Source organism: Sinohyriopsis cumingii, chromosome 3 (genome assembly GCF_028554795.1).
Source record: "Sinohyriopsis cumingii isolate HCF-2022 chromosome 3, ASM2855479v2, whole genome shotgun sequence".
Taxonomy (NCBI): Eukaryota; Metazoa; Mollusca; class Bivalvia; order Unionida; family Unionidae; genus Sinohyriopsis; species Sinohyriopsis cumingii.
The window spans coordinates 71438026-71457753 of NC_142963.1; the positions used below are offsets into that span (position 1 = coordinate 71438026).

The 19728-nt window shown below is 34.8% G+C and overlaps 1 protein-coding gene across 1 annotated transcript in view; it reads left to right on the forward strand.

The window, feature by feature from the left end:
- The first annotated feature begins 322 nt into the window (after positions 1-322).
- The window catches only part of LOC149803080 (neuronal acetylcholine receptor subunit alpha-4-like), a 93324-nt gene continuing 73918 nt past the window's right edge, over positions 323-19728 (forward strand). The window contains exon 1 of the mRNA XM_089951337.1: positions 323-558. Coding sequence (XP_089807463.1) covers positions 501-558 — 58 coding nt within the window. The 5' untranslated portion in view covers positions 323-500. The remainder of the gene's footprint in view (positions 559-19728) is intronic.

Genomic DNA, 19728 nt, shown 5'->3' on the forward strand with positions numbered 1-19728 from the left:
AGTTCTTTCAAAAGAATATTACATCTGCTACGAATCGTTGCATTTTCATTAACAATGAAACCCAGTTTTGTGTGAATGCGTTATATTTATTCTTGGCTTTCAGATGGATACAATCATTTGCCGCTGTATTGAACGAAATCCAAAGGAGATAGTGTATTATATTGGTCGAAGGGTCTTTTCGTCGTCCAATGGTCTTTTGCCTGTAAAGCCTGCGTTAGGAAATACAAGCATTATCGAAAGAATGACAGATAAGAGTCGACGTGGCATAAAAAGATAACCACGTGACTATCTGAGGCGGTGGTGTACTTGATAATAATACAATTAGATACCGAGCTGGCCACTTTCACGCAATGGCATTACTGTTGCTTCTTCTCTCTTGAATAACGGTTGGTAAATGTCTTCACTGGGCAATCAATAAACTTCAGAGTAATCGGCCAAGTCTTAAAAATCTTATATCTCTTTGTGGACCAGAGAAGACGATAATCACCGAGAAGTTAAATATGATGGCATTTCTTCCAGCGGGTGTTCTGCTTGTGTTCATAATACGCCTTGCACAAGGTAAGTAAGCAACTAATTCATACCTCATTGCATCATGCTGATTGCTAATTAATGCGTTTTTACGCAATATTGCACTGATGACTTATTTTCTTTTCAACCATTAACAGAATCAACATTCTGATTGCAACGACAACTAATGCCGAAAATTTTTTATATATTTAATTCACCTATATGTCTTAAATGTTCGTTCAGGCTGTAATGTAGAGTGAATTAAAACACTTTTGTGGGATAGAAACGAGAGAATTCATGGGACCAAACACCAGTTGAATTATTAACAGTTCATTAGAATCGGGCTATGTATTAATTAAACCCATTGCACATTATTTTCAGCTTGCAATTGGTACGATATTTTTTTACTTAGAAAGCATTTTATTGCTGATTGCCAAATAGTTTTATTTTGTGTGATTTACGAAAGTTACAGTTTATGTCATTATGTGAAGTCTTGAATTTATGGAAAAAAATGTTTTCCAAATATAGGACCACCATAATGGATCCCATCATGAATGATTAAAGGAACCAAACTGCTTTCTAATTTTTATATTTAGGGTGTAAGTTAGGTTGGAAAAGCGAAACTCAAATCGCAGAATATTCGGTATAAGATAGTGGGTACAGTCTCTTTTTTCTATTCATGATGCAGCCTTCTGTTATGCATAATTCTACCAGCTGCAAAAATTTCAAACGTTAGCACTTCTTCCTCAACAACGATTTTCTATAAAAATGTGTCCAAAAATCCACTTCATTTATTAATCTCGCAGTTATTGCCTTGATAAGTAAACCTTTTCTTATACCGCTATTATTTATTTGAGAAAAGTTTAGTGTTTTATCACCAAAAATATATCATAAGCAAATGTCTTGTTTTGATTTGTTGATGTAACTGGCCATGTTTCATTTTTTTTCTTGTCACGAAACGAAAGAACATTATAAATATAACTAAGACAGCAAAAAATTCAGTTGGAAAATACAAATCCAGGTTTGCATTCATAGATATCTCTGTAACATGTAACTGTATTTCATATACGGAATAAAACGCAGTCAAACATGGACTAGTTATTAACCGTACGTTATCGCAAATTAGTTGTCACCGCGAAGGATACAGTTGGCTTAAGAAGAAACATTAAAATAATCGCTTAGGGAATACAAATGACAGGACGACTCGCAGAAAAATAGACTTAACAAGCAGCATTTTCCTATTATGAACGTGTTAGCATTAAACAAAATGTTTACTGTATATAAAACCGGGACAAAATATACAATATGAAAATTATTAAAATGAGACATTTGAAATGTAATTTGTACGCATAATTCAAATCTGTTTATATCATTATGGCTCATTGGTCGTGAAATACTCAAAGAAAAAGGCTAAATATTAGTAGCGTTTCAAAGTATTTCGTTATCAACTAAGTAGCTTCAATGTAAGTGTACCTTGGTGATAAAATGTACACGTCTTTTCTAGGTGCAAGAGTCACGCCACACGTCTGTAGCGAAATCAATCCTTTCAACCAAGCATGCAATTATTGCTATCATTGTACTTGTTTAATCTAGCAAGCAGATGTACCTTTTTAAAATCCATTTCGGAAATCTCGAATAAATGGTTTCCTATTAAGGTGTGTCTCCTTAATAAGACACAGAAAATTTGAGACAAACTAAAGTAAAAAAATGGAAACGTAAAGTAAATGAAAGATGTAGGCAACTTTAGGAAATGAGCATCATGGATTACTGTATCATGTCTGCATAACATGATTTTTGGAATCTAAAACATAAAATATCACATGTGCCGCTGAGTCCAATGTAACCATTCTTTCTATTCTTTAAGGTGTGCAATTCACAAAAACCATAAATGACAAATTTACAGCTTTTTTGCTGGTTTGTTTCATTGCCCAATAGTTATTGTTTTTTTCTAAAATAAGAAATATTATGTTGGTACTCCTTGACAGCACTGAATTTGTATTATTGCGTCAGCTTGACTAAAGACCTAAAAGCACAAACTGACTGGTTTTATATTTGTTTCCTTTTTTGGATTGAAGTTCATTCGCAGAGTGTTGGACTTCTATATCTTCACATTCAGAAAACTATTTTATTTAAATGTCTGATCAACAAATAAGGCAAATAGCAATGCATATAATAATTCTTAATAAGACATACAAAACGCATGAAAAACAAAAATGCACAGCGACATATACAACGCTACATTCATGTTTTATTAATTTTACAATCACTGTAAGTAACATAACATTATGTACATATATGTACAGATGTCATGACTTGAGTGTACATCAAGCGAGATCATTGGATAATATATTCATGTACAGATGTCATGAATAGAGTGTACAATAAGCGAGATGATTAAATAGCATACATATGTACATTTGTCTTGACCAAAGGGCACATTAAACGAGATGATCAGATAGTATATCCATGTACAGTTGTCATGACGAAATTATACATTAAGCTAGGCGTCAGATAACATACATGTACAGTTGTCATGACGAAATTATACATTAAGCTAGGCGTCAGATAACATACATGTACAGTTGTCATTACTATAGTGTACATTCAGCGAGATCATTAGATAACATCAAGTATACGAATAAACAGCAAATATGCATATAAAGAAAGGTAATTATGTTAATCCACCAAAGTTGATCTATACAATGCTATAAGGAAACAGTTCTTTCCAATGGCGTATTCAGAAATCTTAATATATTTTGGGGAAAATACAGTTTATTTATCCTTATATATATATATATATATATATATATATATATATATATATATATATATATATATATATATATATATATATATATATATATAAGAAATTAGTTCTACTTTGACAAATTACTGAATTCAAAATGAGGCAATTTTATCAAAGAATTGTAACTGATGAAATATCACTGAACTATGTTTTATTCAATCTAGCATATATACTCTCTTCTAAGTCAAGTGAACCGCATGAAGAAAAAGAAAAAAGAAACAAGCCGATCTGCGGTAAAGTATGCACAGAGTCTATGTTCTTTGTTCTGCTGGTTACCACTCTTAACAAACTGCACAGATTCGGATCTGCCGGCGTATTATGTGACGGCAGATCTGGGTCTGTTCAGTTTGTAGTTGGACTCGATTTATAAGCGATTATACAAGGTACAGAAGCGTAAAAGATCGCACTTAACTCGGTAATTTCAAATAACTAAAATATTATTAACAAAATCAGGGTAATACGTTTTAATCTTGTATAATGCAATAAAAATACAGACATTGAGGATATAGCACTATAGGTTAAAAAAAATCAAATTACAAATTCTGCTGATATATTAGAGTTGATAGCGGATTTTCACCAATAGTTATCACAGGGAATACTTAAGTTTCGTAAGAAAATTTTATGAATATGAGTCTGACTCTTTTGTCTCTGTCCTCTTTAACCATTCACATACATTCAAGTTTATACTACCTGACGATCGATCTGGGCTCAAGGATACTTAAAAATATTTAACTTTTGTTGTGTGCTAATCTATACGATGGCGTAGGGGATAAATGAGCATATTTTTTAACCAATTCCGGCAAAAGATGTAAACAGCAGGAATAATTACATAACTGTGTATTTGCTTGTAGTTTTCAGGATGAGTAATTTTCTAAATTTCTTGAAGCTTTTCCTAAAACCTAGATTCTGCATTATCTAAGACACTGTTAATGATATGCAATATATGCACAAATGACATTTAGTAACCTTTTGATATAAATATTGTTAACCAATGAGTCCTTTTATCACTGAACAACGAGATGAAGCAGCTGTAAAAGTTTCACCAGAGGTAAAACATATCCAGGTAAATACATGATATATAAACTGCATTTTCATCCCGAATGTCTGCTTAATAGACTGATAATTCCAAATCAGTCAACAAAAGACATATCTCAACTTGAGAAAACATATTTGAGATACTTACTGAAATGTGGGCCTGAACATTATATGCAAGTCGTAAAGAATATCTGAGATTTTATATTTGCATCGGTATTTCGTAAAATGAGATGTCAATTTTGGACATGAGCGATGATTTCTGATACAAAGGAGAAATACAATTGATGGAAACTTTCAACCGGGTATTACTTCCAACATTCAGAGTATGTGCAGAATTTGTTCCATTCCTTCCAAGAGAGAGAGAGAGAGAGAGAGAGAGAGAGGGTCAAAAGAATTGAATAGCAATTGGATTAAAACATCATCTTAAATGTCACCAAACACATATTCTATATTTTCTTGGTAGATGTTTCATTAGCTGGTTGGGGATGGGGGTGTTTTTGGGGAGGGGTGGGGTTTATTGAACCTTAATTTGTATAATATTGAGTGCAGTATTAGATAATTTACTCCCTCAGTATCTGGAGGAATTCTTAACCGTTGCAGACTTTTCCCTTCTAATTAGTTGCTCTTGTTAATTAATTGATCAGTGCAATTAAGGTTTGCAAGGTATTAATACTAGAGATAAGACAACTTTCTCCGTTGCAAGAAAAATCAAGAAGCCAGATGCCAAGCACTTTAATTCGTCCTGCCCCGGATTCTAAAAGGTGATTAAAAGACATGTTCTTCTTCTGAGTCTTTCAGGATTGGATGATACAGCTTCCTTAGATCCCCATCAATCATACGAATTCAAGACTGTAACTAGTACTCGAAGTGTGCAATTTCAGCTTGCTGTCACTGCTTTCCTAATAACTAAGTTCTTCAACGACCTTTGAATTTTTTTTTCTTTTTTATTTTGACACATTTGCTCTTCACATACATTATTTTTTTAAAGTTATTGTTATTTCAAGTCGAACCTCTATAATTATCGAATGAGGAACCTAAATTAAAAAGTGATGAACCACGATTGAAAATACATGCATGGATTAGTCCCTACCTTTTAGCCAAGGAAATAAATTGCAATTTTAATTTTCATTTCAACCCGATGCCTAAAAAGAGTAGCGCAATGCATATAGAATTTATATGCAAATTTCTTCATTATGGGAACATGCATTAGTTTTACATAAAGCAAGTTGTACTAATGTCTATATTGATTCAAATAATTTCTTGCAAAACTTCTGTCGATAGTGTTGTCCAAATTTAAAGTAAACGTAAATGACTCGAAGGAGAGCTATTTTAAGTTTATTTGGTCTTCTTGCAGCAGCACAATGACAAGAGCTACTAATCATTTTCTAATTGTGGCACTACGATCGATTTTGGTGTCAGGAAAGTAAATTGCAAATAACTGAAGCTTACTCATATCCATCCATCCACCAATGTCTGTGTGTCTGCCTTTATATTAAATTATACATTTACATTCTGGAAAAGAACATGCATTTTTTGACAACTCAGGTTTAGAAATGTGTACATGAAATTATGCAAGAATGTAAACTATTGATGATAGCGTTATAAAAGACAAAGAAAGGTGAAAAGTGAAACGTAGAAAGATAAATATTTTGGATGTCCATGACTAAATGGGATGATTTCATTTGATCATATTCAAGAGAGGTTTTATCGGTTATTTTGAATTATTTTGTGTAATTGAATATGCTTGCAGATAAGCGTTCAATGTAAGTCCTATGCATTTTAGCCCTTCATCTCAATCATTTAAAAAAATAAGATATGATCAGACTGTTATTTCTTCTGAACGGATACAACAACAATTGGAATACTTTTGTAATTTTAATTTGACATATATTAGAATTTAGGATGAAAGTAATCAATCTGCACCAAATCAGCTCCATGCATATTGGAACATGGACTGAAAAAAGCAGTCTTAGAGATTATTCTCGCTTCACCTTTATGGAATTGGAAAAGGAAATCATTGCATGGAGAAAAATTACAACAAATGTTGGAAGAGATATTTCCGGAAAGAATAAAATGTGAAAGCTTATATAGCGTCACTCATTTAGCTGACATCAGCTGTTTGCAAATCAGATGCCCAAGCATTATTTACTATAATGACAGCCCTATTTAATAACTGATTGCGATCTTTCTGTATGAATGTTAAGACAGGAAGCTGAAAGAATTTTATATTAAATGTGTACACAATATGCAATTTTGTAGCAAACATTGCTTAACCTTTAACACACGGTAGGGTAACTGAATCAGCAGCATTTGTACATAATAGAAAATCATCGACGTCATGATTGTCTCACAAAATAAGTTCAGTGTTTTGTGAGAGTTCCTTTTCTTATGTAGCGGATGTCGCAGTTAATGGGCAATCCATTTTTGTAATCAAAATTATATGATCTTTAGATGAGAGGTTAATGTTTGTAAGATTTATTAAAACTATATGCAGATAATGTTTTGACGACATTATTTGAATATTTTATTTTTCCATTTTTAGTAATGGCAGCCGTATTTTATATCCCTTGAGGCCATGATGATTGAATTCTTACTAATACACTTGGTAGATTTGTATCGAGCCTTTTTGAAAGGATGCAGTGGATTTTGAAGGAAAAAAATCTTTAGTAACTGCTGCCGCATTAGATGAATAATCGGCATTGTTTATTTAAACGTAAAAGTTTCCTTTACACCAAGATTCGTTCTGTCTAATTTGGTCCAATTGTGTTGAGACAATTTATTAAGACAAGTGTTTAATTTTTATATGTTGCAATGGCTGCAGTTTCTCTAGACAGATGTACATGAGTTCCACCAGCGCTTTACAAAACTGCTAACCTAGGAATTTATATAATTATGTTGGGCAGTTTCGAGAAGAAAAAAGGCTTGTAAAAATTATATTATTTTTTTTAAAGAATACTATGTTAATTGCGGAACGGCATCATTTGCATGCATTTTAAATGTCTCATGGCCATTAATTTCAGGAGCAAATTTGGTTGAGATTGCTTAGATGGTTTTAAGCAGTAAAATTATCAAATGTCGACAAATAATACAATACGCACGATGGATGACGAATGTCTCACGACTCAAGATGAATTCGGGCTTGGTGAACTAATAAATCAATTCACAAAGCTTTCTTTTAAACAACTCTTTTCTAATTTAGATCTTAGTCTGCCTTAATTATATTCACCACATTTAATAAGATAAATGAAATTGCACGTAGTTCTCTCAGTGCCTTCCTTTTAAAAGGGTTCATATCCGAATCCTACCATCGGACCAGCATGGGCCATCTACCGTGGTGTGTCCTTGCTCAAGACACTTTACTTCAATTGCCTTGGCAGTAAGTAACATACATGTGTTGCTGTGCCGTAAAGCACCACACCAAAACATGTAGTTATAGTATACTAGGAAACAAGTTATTATTGTAAAGATGCGATACATCGAAATCCGTCTGGTAGGGGTGAAACGATTCATCGATATATCGATACATCAATACTTTTGCTGTAACGATACACATATCGACACAAGAGACGGGAAATCGATACAGACGATGCCAACCGTACTGAAGATATTTTAGTCTTCACCAGTCATGAATAAGTATTATCAGTCTGCCTTATTATTCTTTAAAATTAGTATTCGTCTGAAACAGCATCTACAGTAACAGGCACTCATTTTTATTAGTAAAATCGAAGCCGACTATTGAGAATAATCGCTTTTCGTCTATAACTTAACAGAAAGTGACATCATTCGTAATTTGACCCCTCATTCCATGCTAATTATCTTGACCAATCAGCATGTTCAGCACATACTCTACATTCCAAAAGTGTTCCACATGTGTAATGAAATACTTGTCATTTAATAACCATTATTACACGAAACTCTTATGTTGAACCACTTTGGTCACTTTGAAAGATACACTAACGGTGTGTCGCGCTGTTAAACGTTACATTGAATTCGCATTGGTTATTGTTTTTAACATGTACGGAAATAAAAAATAACCACCAATCAGAAAGTATTGGCAAAGCCACAGAGAAACTTTGCGCAAAAGTAATTCTTTGATATGTAAAGTACATTTTCAGAGATGCTGTCAGGGTGTGCGATTGCATGAATTATTCAAAATTTGTACCAATTCGCGGAATTGGAGAACAGTGATGCGCAAGAACTCTCGCAAATCTGTTGCAAAGTCCCGCATATGAAAATGTGCTCCGCAAAGTATAACGTTTTTATTTAACAGTTCTTGACAGCACATCTGTTTTTAGGGTAGGCAACTTTACACATATGGGTTCTTCAAGTATGTCATGAATGGTTGTTAAACTAAATTTGATAGGCACATGGTGCACTTGAATAAGCAATATAATGGCTTAGTTTGATTCTTCCGTGAAGGAAGTTTAACACATGCGTTTAAAATCCGGGCTATCTATAGAACCCAACATGTATGTTTCCTTTATGATTTCGTTTGGCAAATACTGACTGATGGTACCGATTATGACAGGAACGTTTAAAGTTATGAAGTATATCGGATTACTGGAGCTGGGAAAGTGTTAATGGAGACATCAGTGGGTAATTTTGAGCCTGAAATGGTGTTAAATACGAGTCAGATGGACATGTTTGATGGACAAAAATAGACGGCATGACGGTCAGTATCCCTTTCAGAAATAAATTTAGAAATGGCAGAATACTGAGCCTAATTGAAATACAGTTAATTTAATGGTATATTGCAATTTTCATTTTTTTCCATTGAATTTAGCCCAGCTAGCCATATATTATACTGGGGTTCATATAAATTCAACTAACAAAAGGGCTAAAAAATGTAATTAAGGAAGATATTTATTTAAACACCCGTGTCTGTACAAGCAGGCTATGACATTGATGGACTAAAAACTCTAATTTAAATAACACACAATACATAGGTTAAGTATACACTTTATTGTAAATATAAATAATCTTTGGCATAATGGGGGAAAATCCTGTCGCATTACGCTGCACCAGCCGAGCTCTGAATTGTTTCTATAGGAATACCTCAGGAAGAGAGACTTGGGGGAGTTTGTAGGATTGTGAAGAGTGTCCGACACCTGTATGTGGAGCCGCAAGGGGCTGATACGAGGTATATAGGGACACTGATAACCGAAAATCGATAAGTCTGATCCTGAGGATTGCTTTGATAACAAACATCAGCCGATACTCCATACATGCACCGTAGGAAGCGGGTATGAAGTACATGGGAATAATAGTTGAGTACATTTAAGTACTGACACAAATTGGGGGTCAAAAGCAAAGTTGTGAATGCATGAAACTTGGAAATGGCCCAAACGAAGTGAAATAAGCTCTGTGATTATGCAACAGTGCGACTGTAACGAAGGCCCCCTAGCATTAGGAACAGAGAAGAAATCTGGCATAGTAGCCAGTAAACCACTCAGTCAACAAAGATTGTTTTAGTGGAAAATTATATATTGGACCAGAGGTATCCAACTTATAATAGCTGTGAGCTCCGGAAAATTTTACAAACCAATCATTAAGATCAGTTTCCCAACAGATTCAAGCTGCCAAAGATAGCTATGTATATTGTGCCTTCAGAAGGAAGCACATAACAATATTCATACACACATAAGGAACAGAGTATGCACATTAATAATTACCAGATTAATTCCTATACCACATAAGGTGACATCTTTTAAAGATATTGATTTCAGTAGAGCTCTAAGAAAGTGTAACTGGAAGAAAGAGAGCCGGATATTAAAGTGTCAGGTAAATATTGAACAATGCCCATTTCTTCCTCTCCCTCCTTATCTTCCGCTCCCAGCCCCCATTTCTTTGACAAAAGGAGAGGTCTACCTCAAGACAAAATTATGTAAGTATCTTTCCTTAAATTGTTCATGGGGAACAATTTTGGAATTTCTCTTTTTATGCAGATATATTTAACCAGCTACTGAAGATGGTCTATATGATAACTATATGTTTGTCTGTAATCTGCTTACTGGAAATACAACCAGGAATGTCCACATACATAAAGTGGCTCCGCTTCCCATCCAAAGATGGAAAGACCACCAGGTTCATATGTGTATCGATATGTATCGTATAATAGCAACGCAGTGTATCGTATGATAATCAATCAATAAATGCACAAACACAAATATCATAGAACAAAACATCTATAAGATACAATTTGTTAGAGATTTTCTTCAATGTAAGTATCGTCATTACGATCTATTTATATCGGTATGCAGTTTAGTTTTCCACCTTGCAATGTTCTGTTAACATATATATCTATCAATAATTCAAAGAATTTACAAAATTGTCGTTCTCGCTGCCAGGAATTGTATCAGCCAGGCAGCTGTACATTTTTTCAACAATTCTTCAAGTCTATAATAAAGTAGCAAAATCTGTATATCTATGTAAGCCCAATAGCCACCATAAACAACTGTTATATAGAAGGTACTTGACAAGGAGTGAATAACAGATATATTTCACCGGGTGGGTGAAATTCTCAGTATTTTCACGAAAGAAAACCTTTAAATTGTCCACCCACGATATGAAATATATCCGTTATTCACACCATGGCAACAAAACTTTCTTTTTATTTTATTCTTAAACGTATTGGCAGAAAGTTGTTTAGTATGTACAACAGATTTAAGTAGCAGATGTCTTACTGAATCATGACCTATGTCCGCGGTTTACTGTTTATGTTCTGCTGTGTTTTATTCACCATAAAACAGTTATATTGTTTTTGTTGTTGTTGTTGTTGTGGGGTTTAAAGCCATTTTTCAGCACACGATAGGCTATGCATAGCGGCCAGTATTAATGGTGGAGGAAGAACCCGGAACCCCGGGAACAACCACCGACCCATGAGAAGCTACTGGCAAGCTTTCTCACATAAAACAGTTATATAATTATTATTCCCAATTTAAAGTTAAAGAGCACATTGGGAAAATATTTTTCTCGCCATTTGGAATTGAACGACAGTCGGCTCTAACGTGATGTAATCCTTTTGTCACACGGCCTTGCAAGCAGCTAAGGTTTATTTCAAATTTCACGCTTGTCTTGTTATTGACTCTGCAGCGAAATTATTTCTTGTAATTCACTCGATTGAATTATCACTTTTATTTTGCTCGGAAAATCCATTAATTCACTGTCTAGCATAGAAGCCCCCAATAAAACTGTTTATTATAACACCTATAACCGAAGTACATTATAAGCTAAACATTAGTCTGTAATATATATACATGTATGTATATATATATATATATATATATATATATATATATATATATATATATATATATATATATATATATATATATATATATATATATATATATATAATATGACAAGATGGCCGCTATCGCTTAACCGGCTTGAAGCAGCTGTTCCGTTTTTTAGTGCCGTTTTCATGATATTTGTGCTTGTTACCTATTTTCATTTACGTTATTGTGTTCATTATGTATTGGGTGTTAAATTCGTGTGTGTTTCTTCATCTCCTTGTTTTGGAAATCGTCAACCTTTGTGTCAACTATCCAAGAGATACCTCTGCGTATTGCATTATTCAATGCCCAGTCAGTAGGACTACCGGAAAAGCGCACAGAAATAGTTAATTTTATCAACGACCAGAATGCTGACGTCTTTTTCCTGACAGAAACATGGCTAAAAACATCAGGCGATGAGCCCAAGTGTGCAGATCTAACACCCACTGGTTACTCCATTAAGTCGTTCTCCGTAATTCTCGCGGAGGGGGAATTACTGTCATCACAAACAACTCCATGATAAAACGTCTTAACCACACCACAACATTCAATTTCGACCACACATCATTTGAACTAGTCTAAACCACACTCACAATGGAACAAAGGTCAGTCCATTTTTTTCTGCCTATACCTCCCTCCTCCTAGTAGAAAAAAACAAGCTATCTGACTCTCTCTTTTTGCAGCAGTTTCCGAATCTCCTGGAGTATGGAAATTCGATAGGTGGCAAGTTGATTATTCTTGGAGATTTCAACTTTCACTTTGACTGTCCCGGAAGCCCAAATACATCAAAACTCATAGATTCCATTAATGTTTTCAACCTCAAACAGTCAGTTAACCATCCCACCCATAAACAAGGTCACATTTTAGACTGGATTGTTCATAGACCTGATGATAACATTCTACGGTCCTCCGTGTATCCCATGAACTTGCATCAAATCACCTCTGCATTATATGCCATCTTGACGTATCAGTCCCTAACCTTCCACGTTTATCTGCTACTAAGGGAAACCGCCGTATGATAAATAGAACTAAATAAATGCACGACATCCATGCTAACTAAACAACTTGCTTACCTCCTACAGCAGAACAACTCGATAACTGCCTGCGTTCATTACTTGACAAACATGCTCCAGCTACCAAGAGCAGAGTATCAATTCAAAAGTGTTCTCCATGGTATAGCACTGTTAGGGACCAGCTTCGCGCTGCTAAAAGAGACCGCCATAAAGCTGAGAGGCTTTGGTTTTCCACCAGAATCATATTGCATATTATTCATAAGCAAATCTATGAAGCCGCTAAGAAGACTGTCACAGTTATAGTACATGCAGCGAAATCTGCCCACTACACTACTAAGATCATGGAAAGTTCCAGCTGCAAAGAGCGGTTCGAGATTACTAACAAGCTAATGTCAAGGAACAAATCTACACCACTTCCAACTACCTTCTCTCCAGTCAACCTTCCGGACATGTTTGCAAATTTCTTCCGTGACAAAGTAAAACCATTAGAGATAAGCTTGACACCACAATTTTAATTGACTCGTCGTCACCCTACAGTTGGGATACAGAATTTGAGCGGCAACCATTAGCAGCATTTGAGCCTGTCTCTATGGATTTCGTACGTACAATCCGGATGAAGAGTGCACCAAAGTCATGTGAACTTGATCCAAGTCCAGCTTCACTGCTGCTTGAGTGCTTAGATCCAGTATTGCCACCACTAACTGATGTTATTAATAGCTCTCTCTCATCCGGGGAATCTCCATCATTTTTCAAAACTGACATTGTAAAGCCTCTGTTGAAGAAACAAACACTAGACCATACCGATTTAAAGAACTACAGCCCAGTTTCTTAGCTCCCATTCCTTGTGGGATAGCGGAAAGATTACAGTCCTTACCCTCCTTGATTTGTCTGCAGTATTTGACACAATAGATCATTATATATTACTTCACCGTCTCCAGCATGTATTTGGCATTCATGATACAGCCTTACTGTGGTTCAAGTCCTACTTGGTCAACAGGACACAAATTGTATCTGCAAATGGAATACACTCCAGCCCAGTTGGTCTATGTTGTGGTGTTCCACAGGGGTTTGTTCTTGGACCTGTTCTCTTCATTCTGTACACTCAGTCGCTCTCAAGTGTCATAGATCATCATCCAGTGTCTCACCAATTGTACGTTGATGACACCCAAATATACAAATATAGCCACCCAACTGAAGTTGATGCTACCATCCAGGGTGTAGAGAAGTGCATTTCTGATGTGAAATCATGGATGACATGTAACAAGTTGCAGATTAATGATGATAAAACTGAAGCCATTCTGATCACAACACAAAGACTTTCTCATTCATATTCTTTACCTCAAACAAGAAATATCAGCAACACCAACATTAAATTCACACAATCAGTACGAAACCTAGGTGTTACTCTTGACAGTACTCTCACATTGCACCATCATGTCATGAACATATGCACGGCTGCATATCTTGAGCAAAGATGCATCTGCTCCATTCGCAAATATCTTTCAGTTGATGCCACTAAAACACTTGTGTGTTTATTAGTACTTTCAAGACTGGACTATTGTAACTCAATTCTGTCTGGTTCATCTCAATATCTGCTCCAGAAACTTCAAAATCTTTAAAACACAGCTGATCCGATCATACTTAGAGTGCCACGATCAGAGCACACCTCCCTGCTGCTCTGTACCCTACACTGGCTATCCGTTCGATCCAGAATCAAACACAAAATTTGTTCTCTGTGCTACATTTCAGTGCCGGACTCTAGTCCAACATACCTATCCGCCCTCACCCATGTGGACACACCAGCAAGATATTTACACTCCTCTTCTGACAATCGTATACTCATTATTCCCACTAGGAAAACAAAGTCATATGGACAGCGTTCCTTTGCATACCAGGGCTCAGCGACGTGGAATGAATTGCCCACTGAACTTAGACACAAAGACACAGTGATCCCATTCAAGAGGGCTCTCAAATCTCACTTATTTCGACTGCAAGAACAAACTTAAAGACCTAAAAATGTTTCCTACCTGAAATATTCTCAGCATGTTTTTTAATGTTTTCTAATTTCATGGTGTTTGTTTTTGTAATCATATCATTATATGTTTTTTTATCTTATAGGTGTTGTCTAATGTTGTAAAGTGCTTAGAGCTTCTAAAGATTAGGCGCTATACAAAGTCCTCATTGTTGCTATTATATATATATATATATATATATATATATATATATATATATATATATATATATATATATATATATATATATATATATATATATATATATATATATATATATATATTTAAAAAAAACATGGCTTTTAAAGTCTTAGGATAAAGCAATTTGATATACCAGTACTATTGTTGTATCAAATTGTGATCCGCCCATGTCCTAATGATACGCTATGTAAACATTCTTGCAACTGTGTGATGATGATTATAGCTCAATGATGAATTTCCACTCATTAATTATTAGTGACGCATGAAAATAACGATACAAAGTATTAACGATACCAGTTTTCTAAATGAATTTAATATGGTACAGAATTTGATCGCATTCCTTTCTGCTTTCCGTTCCGTGCACATGGGACAAAACACAAATAAATCTGGAGTGAGAGAGAAAAAGAATTTGGGCCGTTTGTAAACATTGAAACTGAACTTACAACAAGCAAATTACAAGAATATGGACAGTTGTAACGGCATGTGTACACTTTCGTTGGGAATTATCTACAACCTTTCATTAAGCAATGGGGGCCCCGAGTGGCCGAGTGGTCTAAAGCGCTCTTCGTTACGTATCACTGCCATCTCACCTCTGTCTGCGGCGGTTCGAGTCTAAGATTCAGCCAATATGGGCATGTGTGAAAGCTTGCCAGTAGCTTCTCGTGGGTCGGTGGTTCTTTCCGGGGTTTTCCGGGTTCTTCCTCCACCATTAATACTGGCCGCCATGTATAGCCTATCGTGCTGAAAAATGGCGTTAAACCCCACAACAACAACAACATCATTAAGCAATGATACAAAGTTGCAATAGATCGTCCATATTATACTGTAAATTTCTTGGTTACAAGGCACATATACTGTAGTACATTTAATGCTTTATTGTTGTTGTGGTTTCTTAAACCTGTTATAGTCTTCTAAAAAATCGATTATTATTAATAAATACGAAATGTATAAAGGCCGCCTCTCTCTCTCTCTCTCTCTCCGTCTCTGTCTCTCTCTCTCTCTCTCTCTCTCTCTCTCTGGCCAATCGTAGCAAAATACTGGCGAAAATCCATGAAAAGACCAGCGTAGAGAATTTTAGCTTGTGTAATCCCACGATATCTCTTGATTCATGAAATGATGGTAAACGTTAAGTCAAACCGACCAAAGTATGAGAGAGAGAGAGAGAGAGAGTATTAAACAAAACTACATTATTTTGACATGTAATGAAATCAAAAAAAATTTTTAAAAAAATATTAAATATATAATTATAGAACTATTCTACCACATTATACAGTCAGCACTATAACCAACGTAAATTATTATTATAACTCAATAATGGATAATATTGTTAAGCCCAATAACCAACGTAAACTATTTTTAAGACAGATGACAAGTTTTCATTTGATACATATTAAAGCGATGATTTAAAGTAATAATATGATCCCTCGAGTACACAGGAAAATGTGGTGTCTCACCACATAATTATGTTACCTTCTAAGATAATTAATTAGACGGTATAAGAGGACTGATATAAATGTTCGACGTCCCCACCCGCACCGAACCCACCTCCAGAGTTCATATATATTTTTGCGGAATATTTGAATTATTGTTTTGAAGTCAGAATAAAATAAGATGTCCTTTATGCACCAGTAAATTGATATTTATTTTATAATCAAACAATATTGATTAAATTGTTATGTATATGTTACAACTCGTACATTTTGGTTTAGTTCACATATTATTGGCGTATCGAAATCCAAAATTGTCGTGGGACTTTTATGTGATCTGTATATTCTTGGTTTTCTACAAGAAGAATTGAAGTGAATTATCATCATCAAATAAATTTGACTTACAGCATTATCCACATCGGTTTGAGTATTGACTAATTTCAACATAGCCACAGAGAATAAAGATGAAAATATGCATTTATTTTGCTCAAGGGACTTTCTTATGTTGATATTAACCTCATGCAAGTCGCCTATTATGTAGAATAGACAGAACTGACAACATACAGTGAACCTGCAAGTCGCCTAATACATCTTATGTCGAATGGGCCGAATTGAAAAATAAATTAAACATGCAAGTCACCTACTATCTCTTATGTGGAATGAATAGAACTGAGAAAATACATAAACATCCAAATCACATATATCTCTTACGTGGAATGGTTGTTGTTGTCGGGTTTAACGCCATTTTTTCAGCACAAGATAGGCTATATATGGCGGCCGGAATTAATGGTGGAGGAAGAACCCCGGAAAACCCCGGAAAGAACCACCGATCCACGAGAAACTACTGGCAAGCTTTCTCACACATCCACATTGGCTGAATCTTAGACTCGAACCGCCGCAGACAGAGGTGAGATGGCAGTGATCCTTACGTGGAATGGATATAACTGCCAACATAACATAAACATTCTATGATAAGCAAGACCTTATTGCCTTTTATAAGACTAAAAGCTCGAAAGCAAATGTTTTATTCATGATATGCTTAAAGTGAATGAATAGGAAACAAGAAACTAAAGACAATAATAAATCAATACGTTCATGGGAACTGATTTTCGGCATGCTTGATTAAAGCTCGTATGATGCGAGCATCTGGATTAGAAAGTAGCTACCGTTCATCATCAAAATATTTATATGCTTTACGTGAAAAACCTCGTCTCTGCAACCAATTGTGACTCTTTTCGAATCATTTTAAGATCGAACTTAAGTTATTAGGTAGTTTAGAGTTATATTTGTTCCTCGAGTATTAGGTAGTTTAGAGTTATATTTGTTCCTCGAGTGATAATCTACGTTTCTGTATGTAGTTCGCATTGAATTTTATGATAAAACCAACATGAAAATGAAAAACTCCTAAAAATAAGCCCCAATAAGAATCAAAATTCAAAAGAATCAAAATATTAAGTTCAAGCCTAGAATCCAAAATATATTAAAAAATAAACCCTGAAAAAAATCAAATACAAATACGTATTTAAATTCATGTGCGGTTTCATAGAAATAAAGTCTTGTAAGCTCTTTAAGACGCATACTTTCCAAGTTACTTATTGTTAAATATGAAGTGCAACGCGTGGATCAGATCCGGTTTCCTTTTCGCTGTTGAACTATACAAGCCATTTCAGTCATTTATTTATCTAACGGGTAAGCAACAGGTATATTATGTTTTACGTCAATCGTTTAATCGCAATGAGACCAATACCATTGTCACCTCATACATTTAGTAATTATCATAAAATTATCAAATATGACTATTACCTACTCCATCGTTTAATGATTTATGTCATCTTCAATACAGCGTTTTAACTTACATCAATGTAGCAGACCATGGCCTTCTTTGGTTTTGGTTGTAGTTGTTTTTTGTTTTTTTTTGGCGGGGGTATCAACCCGGCCTTCTCCCTCGTACGGACAGGAAAAATACAGTGGAAGCAAAATGTTAAACAGGCTACTCATAAGAATGCAGTTTGCAAACTTGTGCCATACTGATACATCCTACGAAAGATTAACAAATGTTCATACTTCCATAATGCCCTCAGTTTTAGGGGAAAGTCCAAAACCAATAAGAGAATTACAGTTCATTACATCCTTTGCAAACATTCTGATAACGTTTCCAGTTAATACAAAACAAGATGGCAAACACTCTGGTTATAATAACCAAGCATGCTTTGATTTTTTTTTATTTATTTTTTTTTTTGTCAAAACACCGTCTTGCAAAGAAATATAGTTTGAACACATAAATAATTTTGACATTAGTCTTGGTGTGCTCCGTCGTTATATGTCAGAAGAGGAAATTATGTAACATCCCTTGGGTAAGAAATTTCCAAACGGTATCGGCTTAGGTGAGCCCGAAGTACTAAGACATTTTATAATGTCTGCTTGAGTGTTGTCTTCATCTGTAATACATCCATTCATTTCTTATATAAATATATTTTCATATTATCAAGACTTGGAAGACATGCGATCGTATAAATCACTATAGTCGTGGTTTCTTGCACGCTATTTATGACATATATAAAATATTTATATTGTAAAAATTTAATGACAATATGTATAATAAATATGTATTTGAGGGTTTCGTAGGAGTTCTGTGCTCCTTACTTTATAATAAATATAATTCTCTTATAAGAATCCGCAAAGTGAAATCGCGCTTCTACGAGACTCATCTCATGCACATATATGCTGTATAAACTACAGCAATATTTTTTCAAATCGTTTGTCCATTTCCCATTGTTTGCATCCTTGTCTCTGAGTTGAGTAAATAGAGATTAATAAATGTGATTTTGTCGGGGAAAGAAGGTACAATGTTTTCAATGATAGCTTCCTCAGTCGGCTAAAAATTCGAATTCACCGAGTTTAAGCACAGAAATATGTGATAGAGCAGTTCAAAATCAGTCTCCCTATTGCCTGTACCATTTTGTAATTATTTTTATAGCATATAGCTATCACATCAATATTCTTTCTTCCCAGCTTTTTAGCCTTTTTTGTTCTATCTTTTCCTGGCAGACTTACCTTTTCCTTTGTTTTATATCCTCGATATTTTATCTCAGGGTGTTATTATGTCTGAGACATTAGAGATGATTGAGCTTGTCTAGTCTATAATTTGTATTGTTCGACGCTTTCAGAAATAACCTTTCTCTTGTCGATATTATTCCATGACATTCTCAAATGTTTCAAATTCCTGAAATCTGGCATGTCTTAGCAACTAAAAAGTATTCTGAGAAGATTTCTACCACACTATCTCGTATTCATAAAGCCAGGCTATATCGAAAATCCCGTGAGTGGGTCATTTAAGGGTTAAGATGCGATCGATCAGAGAGCAGCCGACTACACGGCATGTTGTGAAACACAAGGGAAATACATACTTTTAAGTATCAAGTTTTAAAAAATCTGAAGCGTTATGTCTGAAAG